Source organism: Meles meles, chromosome 1, assembly GCF_922984935.1.
Source record: "Meles meles chromosome 1, mMelMel3.1 paternal haplotype, whole genome shotgun sequence".
Classification (NCBI taxonomy): Eukaryota; Metazoa; Chordata; class Mammalia; order Carnivora; family Mustelidae; genus Meles; species Meles meles.
This window is the reverse complement of record NC_060066.1, coordinates 151,434,312-151,452,900: the sequence shown is the minus strand read 5'-3', so window position 1 is coordinate 151,452,900 and position 18,589 is coordinate 151,434,312. Positions and strand designations below refer to the sequence as shown.

Sequence of the window (18,589 nt, the reverse complement as noted above, 5' to 3'; positions counted from 1 at the left end):
CAGGGTCCTGGGATCGAGCCCCACATCAGGCTCTCTGCTCCGTGGGGAGCCTGCTTCCTCCTCTCTCTCTGCCTGCCTCTCTGCCTACTTGTGATCTCTCTCTGTCAAATAAATAAATAAAATCTTTAAAAAAAAAAAATGATTGGGAAATATTCCCTCATTGAAGGGAATTGATATTTCTTTCTTAAATATTTAGTAGAATTTGCCCTATCATTTGTTAAAAGACTTTATTTAACTACATATTCAAGTTTCTTCCATACATATATAACTATTCATACTATCTATTTCTTTCTGAGTGAATTTGGATAGTTTCTGTTTTTCAAGAAATTGGTTCATTTCATTTAAAGTTGTTGAATTTATGGGCATAGAGTTGTTTCTTACCTGTAAGGCCTTTAAGTGATGATATCTTTTATTTCTGATTTTGGTAATATGTGGCTTTTCTCTCTCTCCCCCTCTCTTTAGTTTGTTTTTGGTCAGACTGGCTAGAGCTTTGTCAGTTTCATTGCTTTCTCCCCCATCCCTACCCCCGGAACCTACTTGCAGTGAACGTAGTGATTTTTTTTTTTTAAACACTTGATTTTATTGATTTGGTTTTCTATTTCATTGATTTCTGTTAAGTCTTTATTCCTGTCTTCTGCTTGCTTTGGATTGAATTTGTTCTTTTTTCTAGTTTCTAAAGGCAAAAACTCAGATTATGAATTTGATCCTTTCTTCTTTAATATAAGCATTTAACGGTATAAATTTCCCTTGAAAGTTAAAGCTACATCCCACCGATTAAGTCTTTTGTTCTTTTTAAGGAATAGAGAAGGGTATTGAGGCAAATCATGCCCCTCCACAAAAACTCCTGATTCCCTCCTCCAGTTCTGCATTGTTAGGGACACTCAGGACTCTAGTAGTCTTTCTATAAGTAGGGCCTGGTGGGATTCATGAAGATAAAATCTGCAAAAAGATGCATTACTGCTATCTTTGCAGTATTCCCTCTACCCCCGGGGGTACTTTACCCTGTCTCACGAGTGCAGCTGTCTTTACCAATTTATCAGCCATACTAGCTGAACTCTTACTGATATCCTGCTGTGTTTTATCTCTGCATGCCAGAACTTATGTCCTATCTGTTCATGCAGATACGTGTGTTTCTTTAGTTTTAAGGCCAGTTGATTGCCCTCTGACCTCAAAATTGTGATGGGTTCAAGAAAAAATGAGAAGTTGCCATTTTTCTCGTTCTTTTAGTGTTGTGAGTTTGGAAGTGACACTGTCTCCAGCTCTTTACATCTCAAGACTATGGCTTTATTTATTTATTTATTTATTTTAAAGGTTTTATTTATTTATTTGACAGACAGAGACCACAGGTAGGCAGAGAGGCAGGCAGAGAAAGAGAGAGAGGAGGAAGCAGGCTCCCCGCTGAGCAGAGAGCCCGATGCGGGTCTCCATCCGAGGACCCTGGGATCATGACTTGAGCTGAAGGCAGAGGCTTTAATCCACTGGGCCACCCAGGCGCCCCACGACTATGGCTTTATTTTATAGCTCTCCTGTATTTTAGGAGAATGATAGTGTCTGTCCCCCTCTTCGTCTGATGTTAATACTTACTGTATACTTATATTACTGTATTTATCACACTATACTCTATCTGTGAATGTATTTGTCTCTACTATTAGCACACTGCTTGAAGGAGGCAAGACCTGTGTCCTCTATACCTAGTGCTTCCTGATCATTGAAAGGCATTGACACTTGCTTATTGAAGAGAATTATAGTAAAATTTTCATAGCACAGTGTGGTACATTGTAAAATGCTGAGTAAATATTTGTTGAATAATTCATGCAGAAAAGGGCTTATTCAGATCGCATTTAGAAATTGGTTAATTTGGGACTATTGGGTAGCTCAGTTGGTTAAGCAACAGCCTTCTGCTAAAGTCATGATCCTGGGGTCCTGGGATTGAGCCCTCTATTGGGCTACCTGCTTACAGGGAGTCTGGTTCTACCTTTCCTCCCCACTCATGTTCCCTCTCGCTCTCTCTCAGATAAATAAAATCTTTAAAAAAAGTTAATTCTTGGGCGCCTGGGTGGCTCAGTGGGTTAAAGCCTCTGCCTTCGGCTCAGGTCATGATCCCAGGGTCCTGGGATCGAGCCCCACATCGGGCTCTCTGCTCAGCAGGGAGCCTGCTTCCTCCTCTCTCTCTGCCTGCCTCTCTGCCTACTTGTAATTTCTGTCTGTCAAATAAATAAATAAAATCTTTAAAAAAAAAAAAAGTTAATTCTTGGCTCCTGGGTGGCACAGTCAGTTAAGCATCTGACTCTTGGTCTTAGCTTAGGTCATGATCTCAGGGTTTTGAGATCAAGTGCCACACCAGGCTCTGCATTTAGCACAGAGTCTGCTTGAGATTCTCTCTTCCTCTGCCCCTTCCTGCTTATGTGTGTGCGCTCTCTCTCCAAAATCAATCAATCAATCAATCAATCTTAAAAAAAAAAAAAAAGAAAGAAATTGAGTTAACTCATGTTTGTCCACATTTCCAGATAGTTAAAAAAAAAAATTGGTTTGTTTTAAAACTCTGACTTGGGGGGTGTGGGTGGCTCAGTTGGTTAAGCATCTGCCTCTTGATCTCAGCTCAGTTCTTGATTTCAGGGTTGTGAGTTCAAGCCCCACATTGGGCTCTACACTGGGCATGGAGCCTACTCAAAAAACAAAACCAAAACAAAGCAAAACTCTGAAATAATCATTCCTGTAATTTAAAATCTTGCAATGATTCAGACACTTAGTTGCATGAAAAATCTTTAGTTGTTCAACAAATTTTAATGAGGTTGAATTATTTTGTGTTCCTTTTGACTTTAATGGTAATATTGTTTACCTAAGAACTTTAGAAAGTAACAAATTAATACACTTCGCTTGTTTTTAAAATTCAAGTTGGGCTAGCTGTCATTTAAAGAGTGTGAAATAATATTCTCTAAGTAGTACTTAGAGCTAGGTTAGCTTAAGAATAATTTTTGTTTCTAAATCTTTATTTTAAATGAATAAATATAGGAAGCTTTTTTCAATCAACCTACATCTTTTCCAGATAAAAATTTCACCAGTAGCAAAAAAGTTGTTTGTGGTAACTGCAGTGAGTGCTGTATCTGTAATTTTTCTGGCCCATCACTTTAAAAGAAGACGTGGAAAGAAGAAAGGAAAAGCATTACCATGGGAACCAGAGCACCTTGTACTTGAATACACTAAAAGAGCAGCATCAGACAAAGGTAGGTGGAGATAGCTGAAGTCTAAAAAAAGAAATTTTATGTATAAATCATAACTGGAGTGCAGTGATTTCCGTGTTTCAGTCTCCAAAATTCCTTTCCTTAATATTTAACTTACAGATAATACAGTTTCATTTTAGAAAGATTAGAACATACAGATAAGCAAACAAAAAATTAAAATCACCTGATATTCTGGTACCTAGAAGTAATGACTGATAATACTTTGGCATTTATCTACCCGTTTCTATTTGCATTTAAATATATTGAGACATAAAATTCTGTATTATGTAGAAGTAAATGGTATATAGCGAAATTATGATTATTCTTTTTGTAGCTTTCTTGTAAGAAATTTAACAATATGTAAGATTGTTTTTCTAGGTCCACAAATATATTTCTGTGCTATCATTTTTTTAAAAAAAATATTTATTTATTTGACAGGCAGAGATCACAAGTAGGCAGAGAGTCAGGCAGAGAGAGAGGAAGGGAAGCAGGCTCCCTGCTGAGCAGAGCTGATACGGGCTCGATCCCAGGACCCTGGGATCGTGAGCTGAAGGCAGAGGCTTTAACCCACTGAGCCACCCAGGCGCCCCTATGCTATCATTTTTAATATATAATTAGTGTTAAATTTGAAAACACATACCCAATTTATTTAAGCAGTTTCTTATTTTTCTCTTTAGAATGTTTTTCTTGCTTTGCATATACTTGTCTAATTATTTTCTTGGTATATAAGTAGAAGTAGAATTGCTGGTCTTTCAAAGATAGTTTTTGTTAGAGATGTAGTACATACTGCCAAAGTGTATCAATAACAATAATTTCTTGAACATGCTGAGTTTCTTATTTATTAAAATTTTAATTTTAATTTATTAGAGTATCATATGCTTTTGTGATTAATTTGTCCAGCAAATAATCAATGAATGACTATTTTTGTGCCAAGTACAGTGAACATTGCAGTAATGATGGCTCTCACTTAATGAGATTATTAGATCTCGGATGTAGTGCTAAATTCTGTGTATTCACTTCATTATTTAACCTTCATAGCACTCCTAAGAATTAGGACTATATCCTGTGCTAGTGTTTAGACATAAAGAAAATTGAGATAAGGAAACTTACGTGACCTGCTCAGGGACATATAAGTCCAGGAATTGAAGTGTCTTAACTGTTGGATTAAGGTGAACAAAGACACAGTGTCTGCCATAGATGGATTGATAGGTGTTTAGGGGAGACAGAAGTATAAAAAACTGATTATAATGTAATGTGATATGCATATAGTTTAGATGTAATTCAGGAAAAGAAGTGCTTATATTTCGTTAAATTTATAACTTGAATGTTTTTAGTTGCCAGTATTTTTTAGAAAGATTTTATTTTTAATCAGTTTTTAATCATTTTTAACCAAAATGGGACTCGAACTCATAAACCCAAGATCAAAAGTTACATGCTCTCCTGACTGAGCAAGCTAGGCACACTAGTTGACAGTATTTTTATAGTGATTACAATAGATTATTCAAATATTGCTCTAATTAATTAGTGAATATTTTATTCTTTATTTAGGAAGCAGAGTTTAGCAATGTTAAAAACAATTGTGAAGAGATGTAGATTTTAGGGGCGCCTGGTTGGCTCAGTGGGTTAAAGCCTCTGCTTTCGGCTCGGGTCGTGATCTCAGGGTCCTGGGATCGAGCCCCACATCGTACTCTCTGCTCTGCAGGGAGCCTGCTTCCTCCTCTCTCTCTCTGCCTTCCTCCCTGCCTACTTGTGATCTCTGTCAAATGAATAAATAAAATCTTTAAAAAAAAAAAGATGTAGATTTTAATAATGGTGTACATTTAATAATTTACACAATTGAGTGAAATGAATTTTTTAAATTTTTTATTTATTTCTTATTTTTTTTAAACATACAATGTATTTTTATTCCCAGGGGTACAGGTCTGTGAATCTCCAGGTTTACACACTGAGTGAAATGAATTTTAAAATTAGAAGCTTTCTGAATGAATATAATATAAACTTTGAGATTTTACCTGAAATTTCTCATTGGAGTTACTAATACTTCTAATATTATTGATATATTTGTTTGGTAGGTTCAAGTTGTTCCAGTAGTAGACAGAATTTGACCTTATCTTTAAGTTCCGCCAAAGACAAAGGATCTCAGTCTTGTAACTATGCTAATGGAGGACTTTTCAGTAAATACTCAGGTTCTGCACAGAGTTTAGCCTCTGTAAGTAATGAAAAAATTATTATTTTATAGATTTGCTTTTGTGTCTTTAGTTATCTATTTGTTTAAATGTCATATAATTATAGATAGCCCGTGGTATGGAAAGAACCTTAAATCATCTGGTTGTGTCTGTTTTCTTTAAGCAAGTGAAATTTTCCTTTTGCTAAATAACAAGACTTTTTGGTTCCAGCTTTCTTTGAGTAAGTGATGTGGACAAATGGGTCCTGTAGAATAGTGTTGATGTGGAAGAATTGCTTCAAAACTAGCTGTTCTGCAAAAAAGCTGCAAAACTAGCTGTTCTGCAAAAAAGCTGTTCTGAAAAACAGCCAACTTTTGTAGTAGGTCACAAAATAATGAGCCTGGGTAGGTAAAAGTGTGTGGCTTGCTGAAGCCAAGTGTGGAGTTCCTCGCCTTATTCTTTGGAGCATTAATGTAGTATTGAATGACAAGTGAGGAATAAAGTTAGTATTTGTTGAAGTTTAATATAGTAAAAATGTATTAAATAGATAGGATATATATTTGCTACTAAATAAAGAAGAGGCAGAAAAATGTATAGTGATAAATATATTCCTGATCCTCTTGGTTCTCCTCCTTAGAGATAAGCAACATTGGTAATCTCCAATAAATATTGGTAATATATGGTAACATATATACTTCTGGGAGCATATGCCTCTACCATCATGTATATTCATTATTTTAAATAGTTTATTGAGGACCATGTTCTGTACCTTGCTTCTATATTTTGTTGGAATATATAGCTGTCCCATTCTTTTTTTTTTTTTTTTTTTGAGATTTTATTTATTTATTAGTCAGAGAGAGCGAGAGAGAGAGTGAGCACAGGCAGACAGAGTAGCAGGCAGAATCAGAGGGCAAAGCAGGCTCCCCACCGAGCAAGGAACCTGATGTGGGACTCGATCCCAGGACGCTGGGATCATGACCTGAGCTGAGGGCAGCCGCTTAACCAACTGAGCCACCCAGGCGTCCCTAGCTATCCCATTCTTAAGTGCCTAAAAATATACTAAATTTTGAAAGGCTATTCTGTGGTAGGAACATCTAGATCAAAGGCCTGTAGGCTTTCATTTCCTCTTTAAAACATAACAGGGTAATGAAGTATATGCCCATTCTATAATCTGATCTTATTCTGTGTCAGAGAAGTGCCTCTGTTTTGAAATTTTTCAAATGAAAGTTGAAGCTGTGCTTTTTAACTACTAAGTAGAGAAAGGGAGTTTCATGATAAATATGAGTAGAAAGTCATTAGAATCACTTTACTGTACTGGCCTCAGCTGACCTCATCATTCCACTGCCAGGGTTATGAACCCAGATTTCTGCCTTTTACTGAGTGCCCAAACAAGGCAACACATTTGGAAAGGAGGGGGACAGGGTCCACAAAACTTGGTAATTGGATATGAGAGGTGTGGGAAGAGAAGTTAAAGACAACTTTCTGTTTTCTGGTTTGGGAAATTTTGGGGATGGAAGTATTGTTAGTGAATCTGAGAGGAGGGAAAGATTTGTTTTGGAAAGTTACAGAGCTCCTTTTTCATATAGTTAGTTGAAGATGCAGCAGAAGAGCTGAGTAGAATCACCAAATATTTCCACCAGATGGGAATACAGGCTAAATTTCTTTATTTTTATTATTTTTTAAAAGATATATTTATTTGCTTTGAGAGAGAGAGAGAGAGTGTGTGTGTCAGTTCCCACAAGTGGGGAGAAAGGAAGACAGAATCCCAAGCAGACATCTTGCTGAGCACAGAGCCCAACCCTGGGCTTGATCTCATTACTCAGGAGATTATGTCCTGAGCTGAAATCATGAGTTGACATTTACCCGACCAAATCACCTAAGAGCTCCTAGATTTATTTAAAAAGGACAGAACTGGAAGTAGAGACTAGGTAGTCATTTGCATAGAGGAGACCAAAATGATTGGCTCAGTGCACCTTCCTAGAGAAGGGAAGATGATAGAGGCTCTTCAATTGTAGTTATCATTTAGAGAATCAGCATTGTTAATAAATTCTGAAAAGGAAATAAGCTAGTTACCTCAAACCAAAGTAGGTGTGGATATAATTTATAAGGAAATGCTTAATTAAACAGTAAACTACAAAAGTAACTGCTTGATCATTTAATGGAAATAACTTTTGTTTGAAATGCTCTCTGTGCATTTTTCAGCAAGCAAAGGCTTAAAATTCTTAGGGTCTTATGACTCCTAATTGAATATAATGAGAACTGTTTCTTCAGGTAGGAATTACTTGGGTTGTTTCACCAGGAATAGGACTTATATAAACAATTTGTAAATATAAATGATTGCAAAACGTTTTTGCAAAAGAGATTTTGAAGTAACTTCTGTTGATCTTAATTTTAGGTCCAGAGTGTCAATTCTTGTCATAGCTGTGCTTGCGGCAATTCTAACTCCTGGGACAAAGCAGATGAAGATGATATTAAACTTGTTAATATTCCTGTGACCACTCCTGAGAACTTATACTTGATGGGTAGGAATAACATAATAAAGTTTTAAGATATACTCATATTTAATATGAAACTAAAAAATGATGAACTATTTTAAGAGAAGCAACATAATTTTAACATAACATATCTGTTGAATCTAGTATACCTAAAATAACCTGATATATTAGTTTCTGGAGCATGCTCTAACAAATTACCACAAACTTGGTCATTTAAACAGCAGAAATGTATTCTCTCAGAGTTTTGGAGGCCAGAAGACTGAATCATTATCATTGGGGTGGAATCAAGGTATCATTAGAGCTATACTTCCCCTGGAGGCTTAGGGGAGTATCTGTTATTTGCTCTTCCCAGCTTTTGATGGCTTCTGGCTTGTGCCCTTCCATCATCACCTCCTCTCTGTATACCAAATCTCCCTCTGCCTCTTACTGGTACAGTCCTGATTTGATTTAGGGTCCACCAAATAGTCTAGGATAATCTCCCCATGTTAAATTCCTTAATTTAATCCCTTCTTCAAAGAACCCTTTTCTTTATAAGGTAATGTTTACAGTTCAATATGTTACACTCATCTAAGGGTACTAATTGAGAAAAATACACAGCCAAGAATACTATATCCAGCTAGACTGTCATTGAAAATAGAAGGAGAGATAAAAAGCTTCCAGGACAAACAGAAACTAAAAGAATTCGTGATCACCAAACCAGCCCTACAAGAAATATTGAAAGGGGTCCTCTAATCAAAGAGAGAGCCTGAAAGTAACAAAGACTAGAAAGGAACAGAGACAGTATACAGTAACAGTCACATTATAGGCAATACAATGGCATTAAATTCATATATTTCAGTAGTTACCCTGAATGTAGATGGGCTAAATGCCCTAATCAAAAGACACAGGATATCAAATTGGATAAAAAAACAAAACCCATTGATAAGCTGTCTGCAAGAGACTCACTTTAGACCCCAAGACATCTCCGGATTTAAAGTGAGGGGGTGGAAAACCATTTATCATGCCAATAGACATCAAAAGAAAGCTGGGATGGCAATCCTTGTATCAGACAAATTAGATTTTAAAACAAAGAGTATAATAAAAGATGAGGAAGGACAGTACATCATACTTAAATGTCTGTCTGACAAGAAGACCTAACAATTGTAAATATTTATGCCCCTAACATGGGAGCAGCCAATTAATAACAAAATCAAAGAAACACATCAACAATAATGGTAGGGGACTTTAATACACCCCTCACTGAAATGGACAGATCATCTAAGCAAAAGAGCAATGAGGAAATAAGGGCTTTAAATGACACACTGAACCAGATGGACTTCACAGATATATTCAGAACATTCCATCCCAAAGCAACAGAATGCATATTCTTCTCTAGTGCACATGGAACATTCTCCAGAATAACAGGGTCACAAATCAGTTCTCAACCAGTACCAAATGATTGGGATCATTCCCTGCCTATTTTCAGACCACAGTGCTTTGAAACTCGAACTCAGTCGCAAGAGGAAAGTTGGAAAGAACTCAAATACATAGAGGCTAAAGAGCATCCTACTAAAGAATGAATGGGTCAACCAGGAAATTAGAGAAGAATTTAAAAAAATTCATGGAAACAAATAAAAATGAAAACACAACTGTTCCAAATCTTTGGCATGTCCAAAGGCGGTCCTAAGGGGAAAGTATATAGCAATACAAGCCTTTCTCAAGAAACAAGAAAGGTCTCAAATATACAACCTAACCCTATGCCTAAAGAGCTGGAGAAAGAGCAGCAAATAAACATAAACCCAGCAAGAGAAGAGAAATAATATGATCAGAGCAGAAATCAGTGAAATAGAAACCAAAAGAAGAACAGAACAGATAAAAAAACTTGGAGCTGGTTTTTTGAAAGAATTAATAAGATGGATTACCCCCTGGTCAGACTTATCAAACAGAAAAGAGAAAGGACCCAAATTAATAAAATCATGAATGAAAGAGGAGAGATCACAACCAATACCAAAGAAATACAAACAATTATAAGAACGTATTATGAGCAACTCTGTGCCATCAAATTAGACAAACTGGAAGAAATGGATGCATTCTTGGAGACGTTAAACTACCAAAACTGAACCAGGAAGAAAGAAAACCTGAGCAGATCCATAACCCACAAGGAAACTGAAGCAGTAATCAAAAGTCTCCCAACAGGGACACCTGGGTGGCTCAGTGGTTTAAGCCTCTGCCTTCAGCTCAGGTTATCATCTCAGGGTCCTGGGATCGAGCCCCGCATCCCTGCTGAGCAGGGAGCCTGCTTCCCTCTCTCTCTGCCTGCTTCTCTGCTTACTTGTGATCTCTGTCTGTCAAATAAATAAAATCTTAAAAGAATATCTCCCAACAAACAAGAGCCCAGGGCCAGATGGCTTCCCAGGGGAATTCTACCCAACATTTAAAGAAGAATTAATACCTATTCTCCTGAAACTGTTCCAAAAAATAGAAATAAAAGAAAAACTTCCAAACTCATTTTATGAGCCCAACATTACCTTGATCCCAAAACCAGACAAAGACCCTATTAAAAAGGAGAGTTACAGACCAATATCCCTGATGAACATGGATGCAAAAATTCTCACCAAAATACTAGCTAATAGGATCCAACAGTACATTAAAAAGAATATTCACCATGACCAAGTTGGATTTATTTCTGGGCTGCAAGCTTGGTTCAACATCTGTAAGTCAATCAGTGTGATGCAATACATTAATAGAAGAAAGAACGAGAACCCTATGATAGTCTCAATAGATGCAGAAAAGGCATTTGGCAAAGTACAGTATCCTTTCTTGATCAAAACTCTTCACAGTATAGGGATAGAAGGTATAAACCTCAATATCATCAAAGCCATCTATGAAAAACCCACAGCAAATATCATTCTCAATGAGTAGTAACTGAGAGCTTTTCCCCTAAGGTCAGGAACATGGCAGGGATGTCCACATTTACCACTGCTATTCAGCATAGTACTAGAAGTCCTAGCCTCGGTAATCAGACAACAAAAAGAAATGATACGCATCTGAATTGGCAACGAAGAAGTCAAACTCTCACTCTTTGCAGATGATATAATACTTTATGTGGAAAACCTCGAAAGACTTCATCCCCAAACTGCTAGAACTTATACAGGAATTCAGTAAAGTGGCAGAATATAAAATCAATGCACAGAAATCGCTGCATTTCTTTTTCTTTTTCTTTCTTATTCTTTTTTTTTTAATATGGAACACTTAGCGAGTTTTCGTGTCATCCTTTTGCAAGGGCCAAGCTAATCTTCTCTCTTCCAATTTTAGTATATGTGCTGCCGAAGAGAACACCAATCAGTTGCATTTCTGTACACCAACAACAAAACAGAAAAAAGAGAAATTAAAGAGTCTATCCCACTTACAGTTGGACCTAAAACCATAAGATGCCTAGGAATAAATCTAACCAAAGAGGCAAAGAATTTGTACTCAGAAAACTATAGAATACTCATGAAAGAAATTGAGGAAGACAAAGAAATTGAAAATCATTCCATGTTCATGGATTGGAAGAATAAATATTGTGAAAATGTCTATGCTACCTAGAGCAGTCTACACATTCAATGCAATCCCTATCAAAATGCCATCAACTTTTTTCACAAAAATGGAACAAATTTGTATGGAATCAGAAAAGACCCCAAATAACCAGAAGAAGAATGTTCAAAAAGAAAAGCAAGGCTGGTGGCATCACAGTTCCAGACTTCGGGACACCTGGGTGGCTCAGTCATTGAGCTCCTGTCTTTGGCTGGGGTCATGATCCTGGGGTCCTGGGATCGAACCCCACATTGGGCTCCCTGCTTAGTGGGGGGCCTGCTTCTCCCTCTCATACTCCTCCCACTTGTGTTCCCTCTCTCACTCTCTTTCTCTGTCAAATAAATAAATAATATCTTTAAAAAACAAAACAAAACCAAACCATTCCGGACTTCAAGCTTTATTACAAAGCTGTAATCATCAAGACAGTATGGTACTGGCACAAAAACAGACACAAAGATCAGTGAAGCAGAATAGAGAGCCCAGAAATGGACCCTCAACTCTATGCTCAACTAATCTTCGACAAAGCAGGAAAGAATGTCCAATGGAAAAAAGACAAATGGTGCTGGGAAAATTGGACAGCCACGTGGAGAAGAATTATACTGGACCATTTCTGTACACCATACACTAAAACATATTCAAAATGGATGAAAGACCTCAATGTGAGATGGGAATCCCTCAAAATCCTTGAGAACACAGGCAGCAGCCCCTTTGACCTCTGCCACAACAATGTCTTCCTAGAAACATCGTCAAAGGCAAGGGAGACAAGGGCGAAAATGAACTATTGGGACTTCATTAGGATAAAAAGCTTTTGCATAGCAAAGGGAACAACAAAATCAAAAGACAACAGACAGAATGGGTGAATGGGAGAAGATATTTGCAAATGACAAATCAGATAAAGGGTTAGTGTTCAGAATATATAAAGAACTTACTAACCTCAATACCCAGAGAATAATCCAATCAAGAAATGGGCAGAAGACATGAACAGACATTTCTTCAAAGAAGACATCCAAGTGGCCAACAGACACATGAAAAAGTGGTCAACATCCTTGGTGTCAGGGAAATACAAATCAAAACCACAACGAACATCATTCAGAATGGCTAAAATTAAAAAGTCAGGAAGCAACAGATGTTGGCAAGGATGCAGAGAAAGGGGAACCCTCCTGCACTGTTGGTGGGAAGGCACTCTGGAAAACAGTATGTTGGTTCCTCAGAAAATTGAAAATAGAGCTACTCTACAATCCAGCAATTGCAGTACTGGGTATTTATCCCAAAGATACAAATGTAGTGATCCAAAGGGCATGTTCACCCTGATGTTTATAGCATTAGTGTCCACAATAGCCAAACTATGGAAAGAGCCTCGACGTCCATCAGCAGGTGAATGAATAAAGAAGCTATGGTATATATTTACGATGGAATATTATGTAGCCATCATAAAAGGAAATCTTGCCATTTGCAATGACGTGGATGGAACTAGAGGGTATTACACTAAGTGAAATAAGTCAATCAGAGGAAAACAATTATCATATGATCACACTAATATGAGGAATTTGAGAAACAAGACAGAGGATCATGGGGGAATAGAGGAAAAAATGAAATAGGATGAAACCAGAAGGGGAGACAAACTATAAGAGACTCAATCTCAGGAAGCAAACTGAGGGCTGCTGGAGTGGAGAGGGATGGGAGGGATAGGGTGGCTGGATGATGTACATTGGAGAGGATATATGCTATGGTGGTGCTGTGAATTGTGTAAGACTGATGAATCACAGACCTGTACCCCTGAAACAAATAATACATTATATGTTAATAAAAAAATGTGTTACACTCTTCTAACCTGATTTGTTGATGCTTTTTAAAAGATATACTTTTTTATTTTATTTATTTACTTTTTAAAGACTTTATTTATTTGTTTGAAACAGAGAGAGATAGTGAGAAAGAGCATGAGCAGGGAGGAGAGGCTCAATCTCAGGACCCAGTGATCATGACCTGAGTAGAAGGCAGACACTTGGCCGACCAAGCCACCCAGGGGCCCTACTTATTTATTTGAGAGAGAGAGAAAGTAGGGGGAGGGGCAAAGGGAGAGGGAGATAGAATCTCAACCGGACTCCAAGCTGAGCGCAGAGCCTGATCCAGGGCTTGATCTCATGACCCTGGGGTTATGACCTAAGCTGAATCCAAGTCAGATGCCTAACAGACTGAGCCACCCGTGTGGCCCTATTTATTTTTATTTTAAGTGCCCAACATGGGGCTTGAACTCAAGACCCTGAGATGAAGAGTCGAATGCTTTACCAAGTGAGCCATCCAGTCACCCCTAAGTTAAATACCTTTTAAAGATATTTTTTCTGGGGGGCCTGAGTGGCTCGGTTAGTGGGGCGACTGCTTTCGGCTCAGGTCATGATCCTGGAGTCACGGGATTGAGTCCCGCATTGGGCTCCCTGCTTGGTGGGGAGTCTGCTTGTCCCTCTCTTCTTCCCCCTCATGCTCTCTCTCCCTCTCAAATAAGTAAAATATTAAAAAAAAAAAAAAGATATATATTTTCTTTTGTATATCTAGAAAAATTGAAATTTTGAAATATTTTGGTTTTCTTTGAACTACAGTATTATTTTGGTAAGGTTTTTTTTACTTGGAGAAAAAGAAGCACATATTCACCTTTTTCCCCCCCATAAAAGCTGTCTAGCTTAGGGGATATGGAATTTCTAGTTGGACTGTACTGTTTGATGGGTTATCCCACAGTCTTGTAGATTTTTAACTGACTCAGCAATTTATCCATCCAAATCAACAAGTTGGTATCATATAGTTTAAGAATCCCTTTGTTGGGAAAAAAAGATGGAAAAACCTTACTCTAGGGGGTGCCTGGGTGGCTCAGTCAGTTAAGCATCTGCCTTTGGCTCAGATTTTGATCCCAGGGTCCTGGGATCAAGCCCCACATGGGGCTCCCTGCTCAGCAGGGAGTCAGTCTGCTTCTCTCTCTCTCTCTCTCTCTTCCTTGCTCATGCTCTCTCTGTCAAGTAAATAAAGAAAGCAAGAAAGAAAACCTTTATTCTAGACTTAGTATGGTATTTCCTCTCAGCTTTACTCTCTCCTTCTGACAACCTCTTAAAAACCTGATAGCTTTTTATCAACTAGTTTCTTCTATTTACCTGTTTTTTAATTTCGGGGGATATATTGAAAGATAGTTGTGTGAATATAAAAATTAGCCTTTGTTGGACTTTTGATGAACTCATGGTACTGTTCTAGAAAAATCCAAAGCACGATAGAAATTTGAGTTACATTAAAAAAAAAAAGGCAGGGGGTACCTGGGTGGCTCAGTCATTAAGTGTATACCTTCGGCTCAGGTCATGATCCCAGAGTTGTAGGATCAAGCCCCACATCAGGCTTCTTGCTCAGTGAGAAGCCTGCTCCTCCCTATCCCACTATCTGCTGCTTGTGTTTCCTCTCTTGCTCTCTCTCTCTGTCAAATAAATAAAGTCTTTAAAAGAAATTATACTTCTTCAAGAAAAAATTAAAAAGAAAATATATTGGTCATTTCTCTCTGATTTTTGGTTGAGTAGTACTGTAGACCTAGAATATATTGGGAAATTAAAATTCTGTTAAGGAATGAGGTGAACATAACATTACTCTTTAGTGCCAAAATTATATTCAGACTGCGCCATTGTTGATAACTATATGAAAAAGACTTTGGCTCTAAATAATTTTATTTTGGCACTTTTTTTCTTGTTTACAATTGTTCTGTTCTTAATTCATAGGTATGGAATTGTTTGAAGAGGCGTTGCGTCGATGGGAGCAAGCTCTTACCTTTCGAAACAGACAGGCTGAAGATGAAGCCTGTAGTTCCATTAAATTGGGTGCGGGAGATGCCATTGCGGAAGAAAGTGTAGATGTAAGGGTGATTTATCTGAGAGTGGCTTTCATAGTATTGGAAGAATTAAACAATGTTTAATGTTGACTCAGTGTACTTGCTTTTTGTGGTATTTAATAGAACTGGGTTTTTGTTTTGTTGTTGTTGTTGTTCTCCCTTGGGATAATGTGGGCATATGTCATATTGGGCCTTTTCTGTTCAGTTAATTATTAAATCGCAAATTTGCAATTCATGATCAAGTTCCCTGATTTTCCAAGGATATAGAGGATTAAGCTAATATGATTTCTAAAGGGATTTTTTTTAAAGTTTCCTTTATACTTTATGTTTAATTAAGTGCCATTATATCCATAAAAGTTACATAGAATTAGAGCTGGACTGGTACTTAATGATCATCTCAGCTAGTGATTCTCAAATTTGAGCATGCATCAGAATCATCTGAAAGTCTTGTTAAAACAGACTTTGGTTTTTAATTCAGGGGTGGGTAGGTCTTGAGAATTTGGGTTTCTAGCAACTACTTGGATGATACTAATGTTGCTAGTCAGGGATCTTACTTTGAGAACCCCTGATCCAGTTTCGCTGTTAAAATTAGAGGTAGAGAAGCTGAATCCCTGAGAACTGAGGGGACCTGGCCAAAAGCCCAGCTAGAACCCAGTGCTGTTACCACCAAACGGTTGTTCCTCTTATCCCACACTTTCTCTGCCTTTCATTTGAGAGTGGGAAGGTGTTGAGGATTTTAACATTAGAATCTAATATTTGCTATGTGTACTTTTTCTCTCCTTGTAGGATATTATTAGTACTGAATTTATCCATAAACTTGAAGCTCTGCTGCAAAGAGCATATCGTCTTCAAGAGGAGTTTGAAGCTACTCTGGGGGCATCTGATTCTAATTCCCTTGTTAATGATATCGGTAAGATGGGTATTTATATGGTTTTTATGAAATGTGAATTTTTTCTTTTATATTCTTGGAATCATTTGCTTAAGTATATTAATATGGTTGCATTTTTTTTAGAAAATAGTCAAGAGAAAAAATTGTATCATAACCACTGGGTTTTATCTTTCAATTTTATTTTTCTAGCAAGAACTTAATGCCCTTAAGATATAAAGTCAAATGCTTACCATAGGTAGGATTCTATCTTTGTTTTATTTATTTATTTATTTATTGTATCTTTGTTTTAAGATTACATTCTGATTGAAAGAATGCCAGTCCAAATGCTGGAGAGAGGAAGAAAATAAACAATAATATAAATTAGGACAGAGGCGCACCTCAAAAATGTGCATGCAGCTCATGGCATACATTTAAAATATTTTAAGTAATTCTGTTTCTTGAACCCCATTGTAACTGCAGGCTTGATTTTCACATCAGTAGTCAGGACATGCATTATTATATACCATTACTCATATTTCCTATTTTAAAGAGAAAAGAACTTTGAAAAGGCTTAAGTGACCTCTTCAAAGGGATGAATGTTTCGAATTGCTTTCTTGAATTCTGAAAATGTTCCAAAGAATGAAGACAAAAGTACATTGCATCTCTTTTTGGTAAAAATATTTTTTTTTAAGTTTGAGGAGAATTGTTGTTATAAGGAATAAAAATAGTTAAGGAGTATTAAAGTTTTTCACACTTTTTTCTAAACGTATTAAAAGTGGCTACATTTTGAAATGCTTATGTATATATGTATTTTGAATTTAGGTAAAAGATTTCATTTGTATTAGAATTAATAATTTACTGTTTAGGGTGCCTTGCTGACTCAGTTGGAGGGCATGTGACTTTTTATCTTGGGTTGTGAGTTTGAGCCCCCCGTTGGGTATAGAGATTACTAAAAAAAATAAACTTGAAAAGAATTATTGTTTATATGTCACAGGATTATATGAAGCCTCTTTGTATTATTTTGCTCCTTGCTTTTTCATACTATACTGTCACCAAAATTATTCATTAGGCTTGAGTATTTTTTAGTGGTTTCTCTGTGCTTATCATAGGCATAATGTTTTGACATGTGGAGGTTATAGGCCAGAAAAAAAGTAGACTATATTCATGTCAACAAATAGAATTTGTCAAAGTCTTCTCTTTATAGTTTCTTTCTATACAGTTTCTTTTATAACTTATTATAATGACATTTAGAAAGGACAGAGAGAAGGAACTTTAAAAGAATTCAAGTGTAACAATGGAATGGAACAACTGGAAAAGATAAGAAAGTAAAGTGGCAAGGAAAACTACAGAGAAAAAGGAGTAGGAAAAAATTATAAGGAGGAGAGAGGAAAAGGACCCCAAGTCTTAATGTCTTATTTAGGAATGGAGGCTTTGCCCTCACTGTTCTAATTGTCTATATGCAGCTTCTTTCCAGCCTCATGGTAAGGATAATGTAGGTGTGTAGTTCTTGCATTTGTACCTCAGATTTGGTTCTGTTTAGCATGCCCAAAGTTTCTTTTTTCTACTGACCATAAGAGTTGGCAAAGTCCATATCTGAATTTTTTTAGGTTATCAGGTTATAAAGATTTCTTAGCTGCTGCCCCAGAAGATCTGCTTTGGGTTCACATTACTTCTGGACAGGAAGTCGCCTAGGCAGATGATTTAATTTCTGGAGCATTCAACTTGTTTCTGAGTAAATTGTTGTTAATTTAGAACTCTAAATGGATAGGATTTCTAGAGTGGAGCCCATAATCAGTCCATAAATTTGGTTAACTCAGGTTGGGAATAAGTTCCCAACCCAACCCCTGTCTTAATCTGGTCTGTCAGTGGCTTCAAAGCTGACTGGCTTTTCCCTGCAGTGCCTTGACCTCTTATTGCCCTGGGAATTCCAGTTGACTTGAAACTGTTATATTTTGTTCCTTCTCAGGAGTTCTTTGGAAATTCTTCTCTTATTTCAAGTTATCTCTTATTTCATTTTTGAGCTTCTGGGCTGAAAGAAATCTATGGTCAATATTCTGGTAGGAGAGTACCTCTGTTACATCTGTTAGTATTGATTAGAATTGCTTAGAAGTAAGCTAACTCTCCTCATTTTCTAAATCTAAATTCATTTTACACATTTAATTTATATTATTCGGAGGCAACTTAAAGCTAGTAGTCATAAATAAAGATGTTAACTTTAGAGGGGCTTGAGTGAATTTAAACCAAATACTGATCTGATTTCAGTGAATACTTCACTGTTTCGGAATTTGATTTGTCTTATTTGATGAAATTAAATTTTTTTCCTCTTAAGAATTTGATAGGCTTTCAAGGTTGGAAGATTTCTCAGCAGTCATCTAATTTATCTCCTTTCCCCTCTGCCCTGTACTTAATAACCTGCCATTGCTTGCATGTTA

At 36.9% G+C, this 18,589-nt stretch overlaps 1 protein-coding gene and 1 pseudogene across 6 annotated transcripts in view; one reads left to right on the top strand and one right to left on the bottom strand.

The window, feature by feature from the left end:
- The window catches only part of MIGA1 (mitoguardin 1), a 96,052-nt gene that overhangs the window by 13,267 nt on the left and 64,196 nt on the right, over window positions 1–18,589 (top strand). For 5 of the 6 annotated variants that reach the window (XM_046020318.1, XM_046020282.1, XM_046020274.1 and 2 more), the window contains exons 3-7: window positions 3,047–3,224; window positions 5,294–5,430; window positions 7,782–7,908; window positions 15,180–15,313; window positions 16,076–16,199. In XM_046020318.1, coding sequence (XP_045876274.1) covers window positions 3,047–3,224; window positions 5,294–5,430; window positions 7,782–7,908; window positions 15,180–15,313; window positions 16,076–16,199 — 700 coding nt within the window. The remainder of the gene's footprint in view (window positions 1–3,046; window positions 3,225–5,293; window positions 5,431–7,781; window positions 7,909–15,179; window positions 15,314–16,075; window positions 16,200–18,589) is intronic. The other variant, XM_046020310.1, reaches the window with a different exon arrangement.
- LOC123928324 lies at window positions 11,098–11,197 on the bottom strand (annotated as a pseudogene).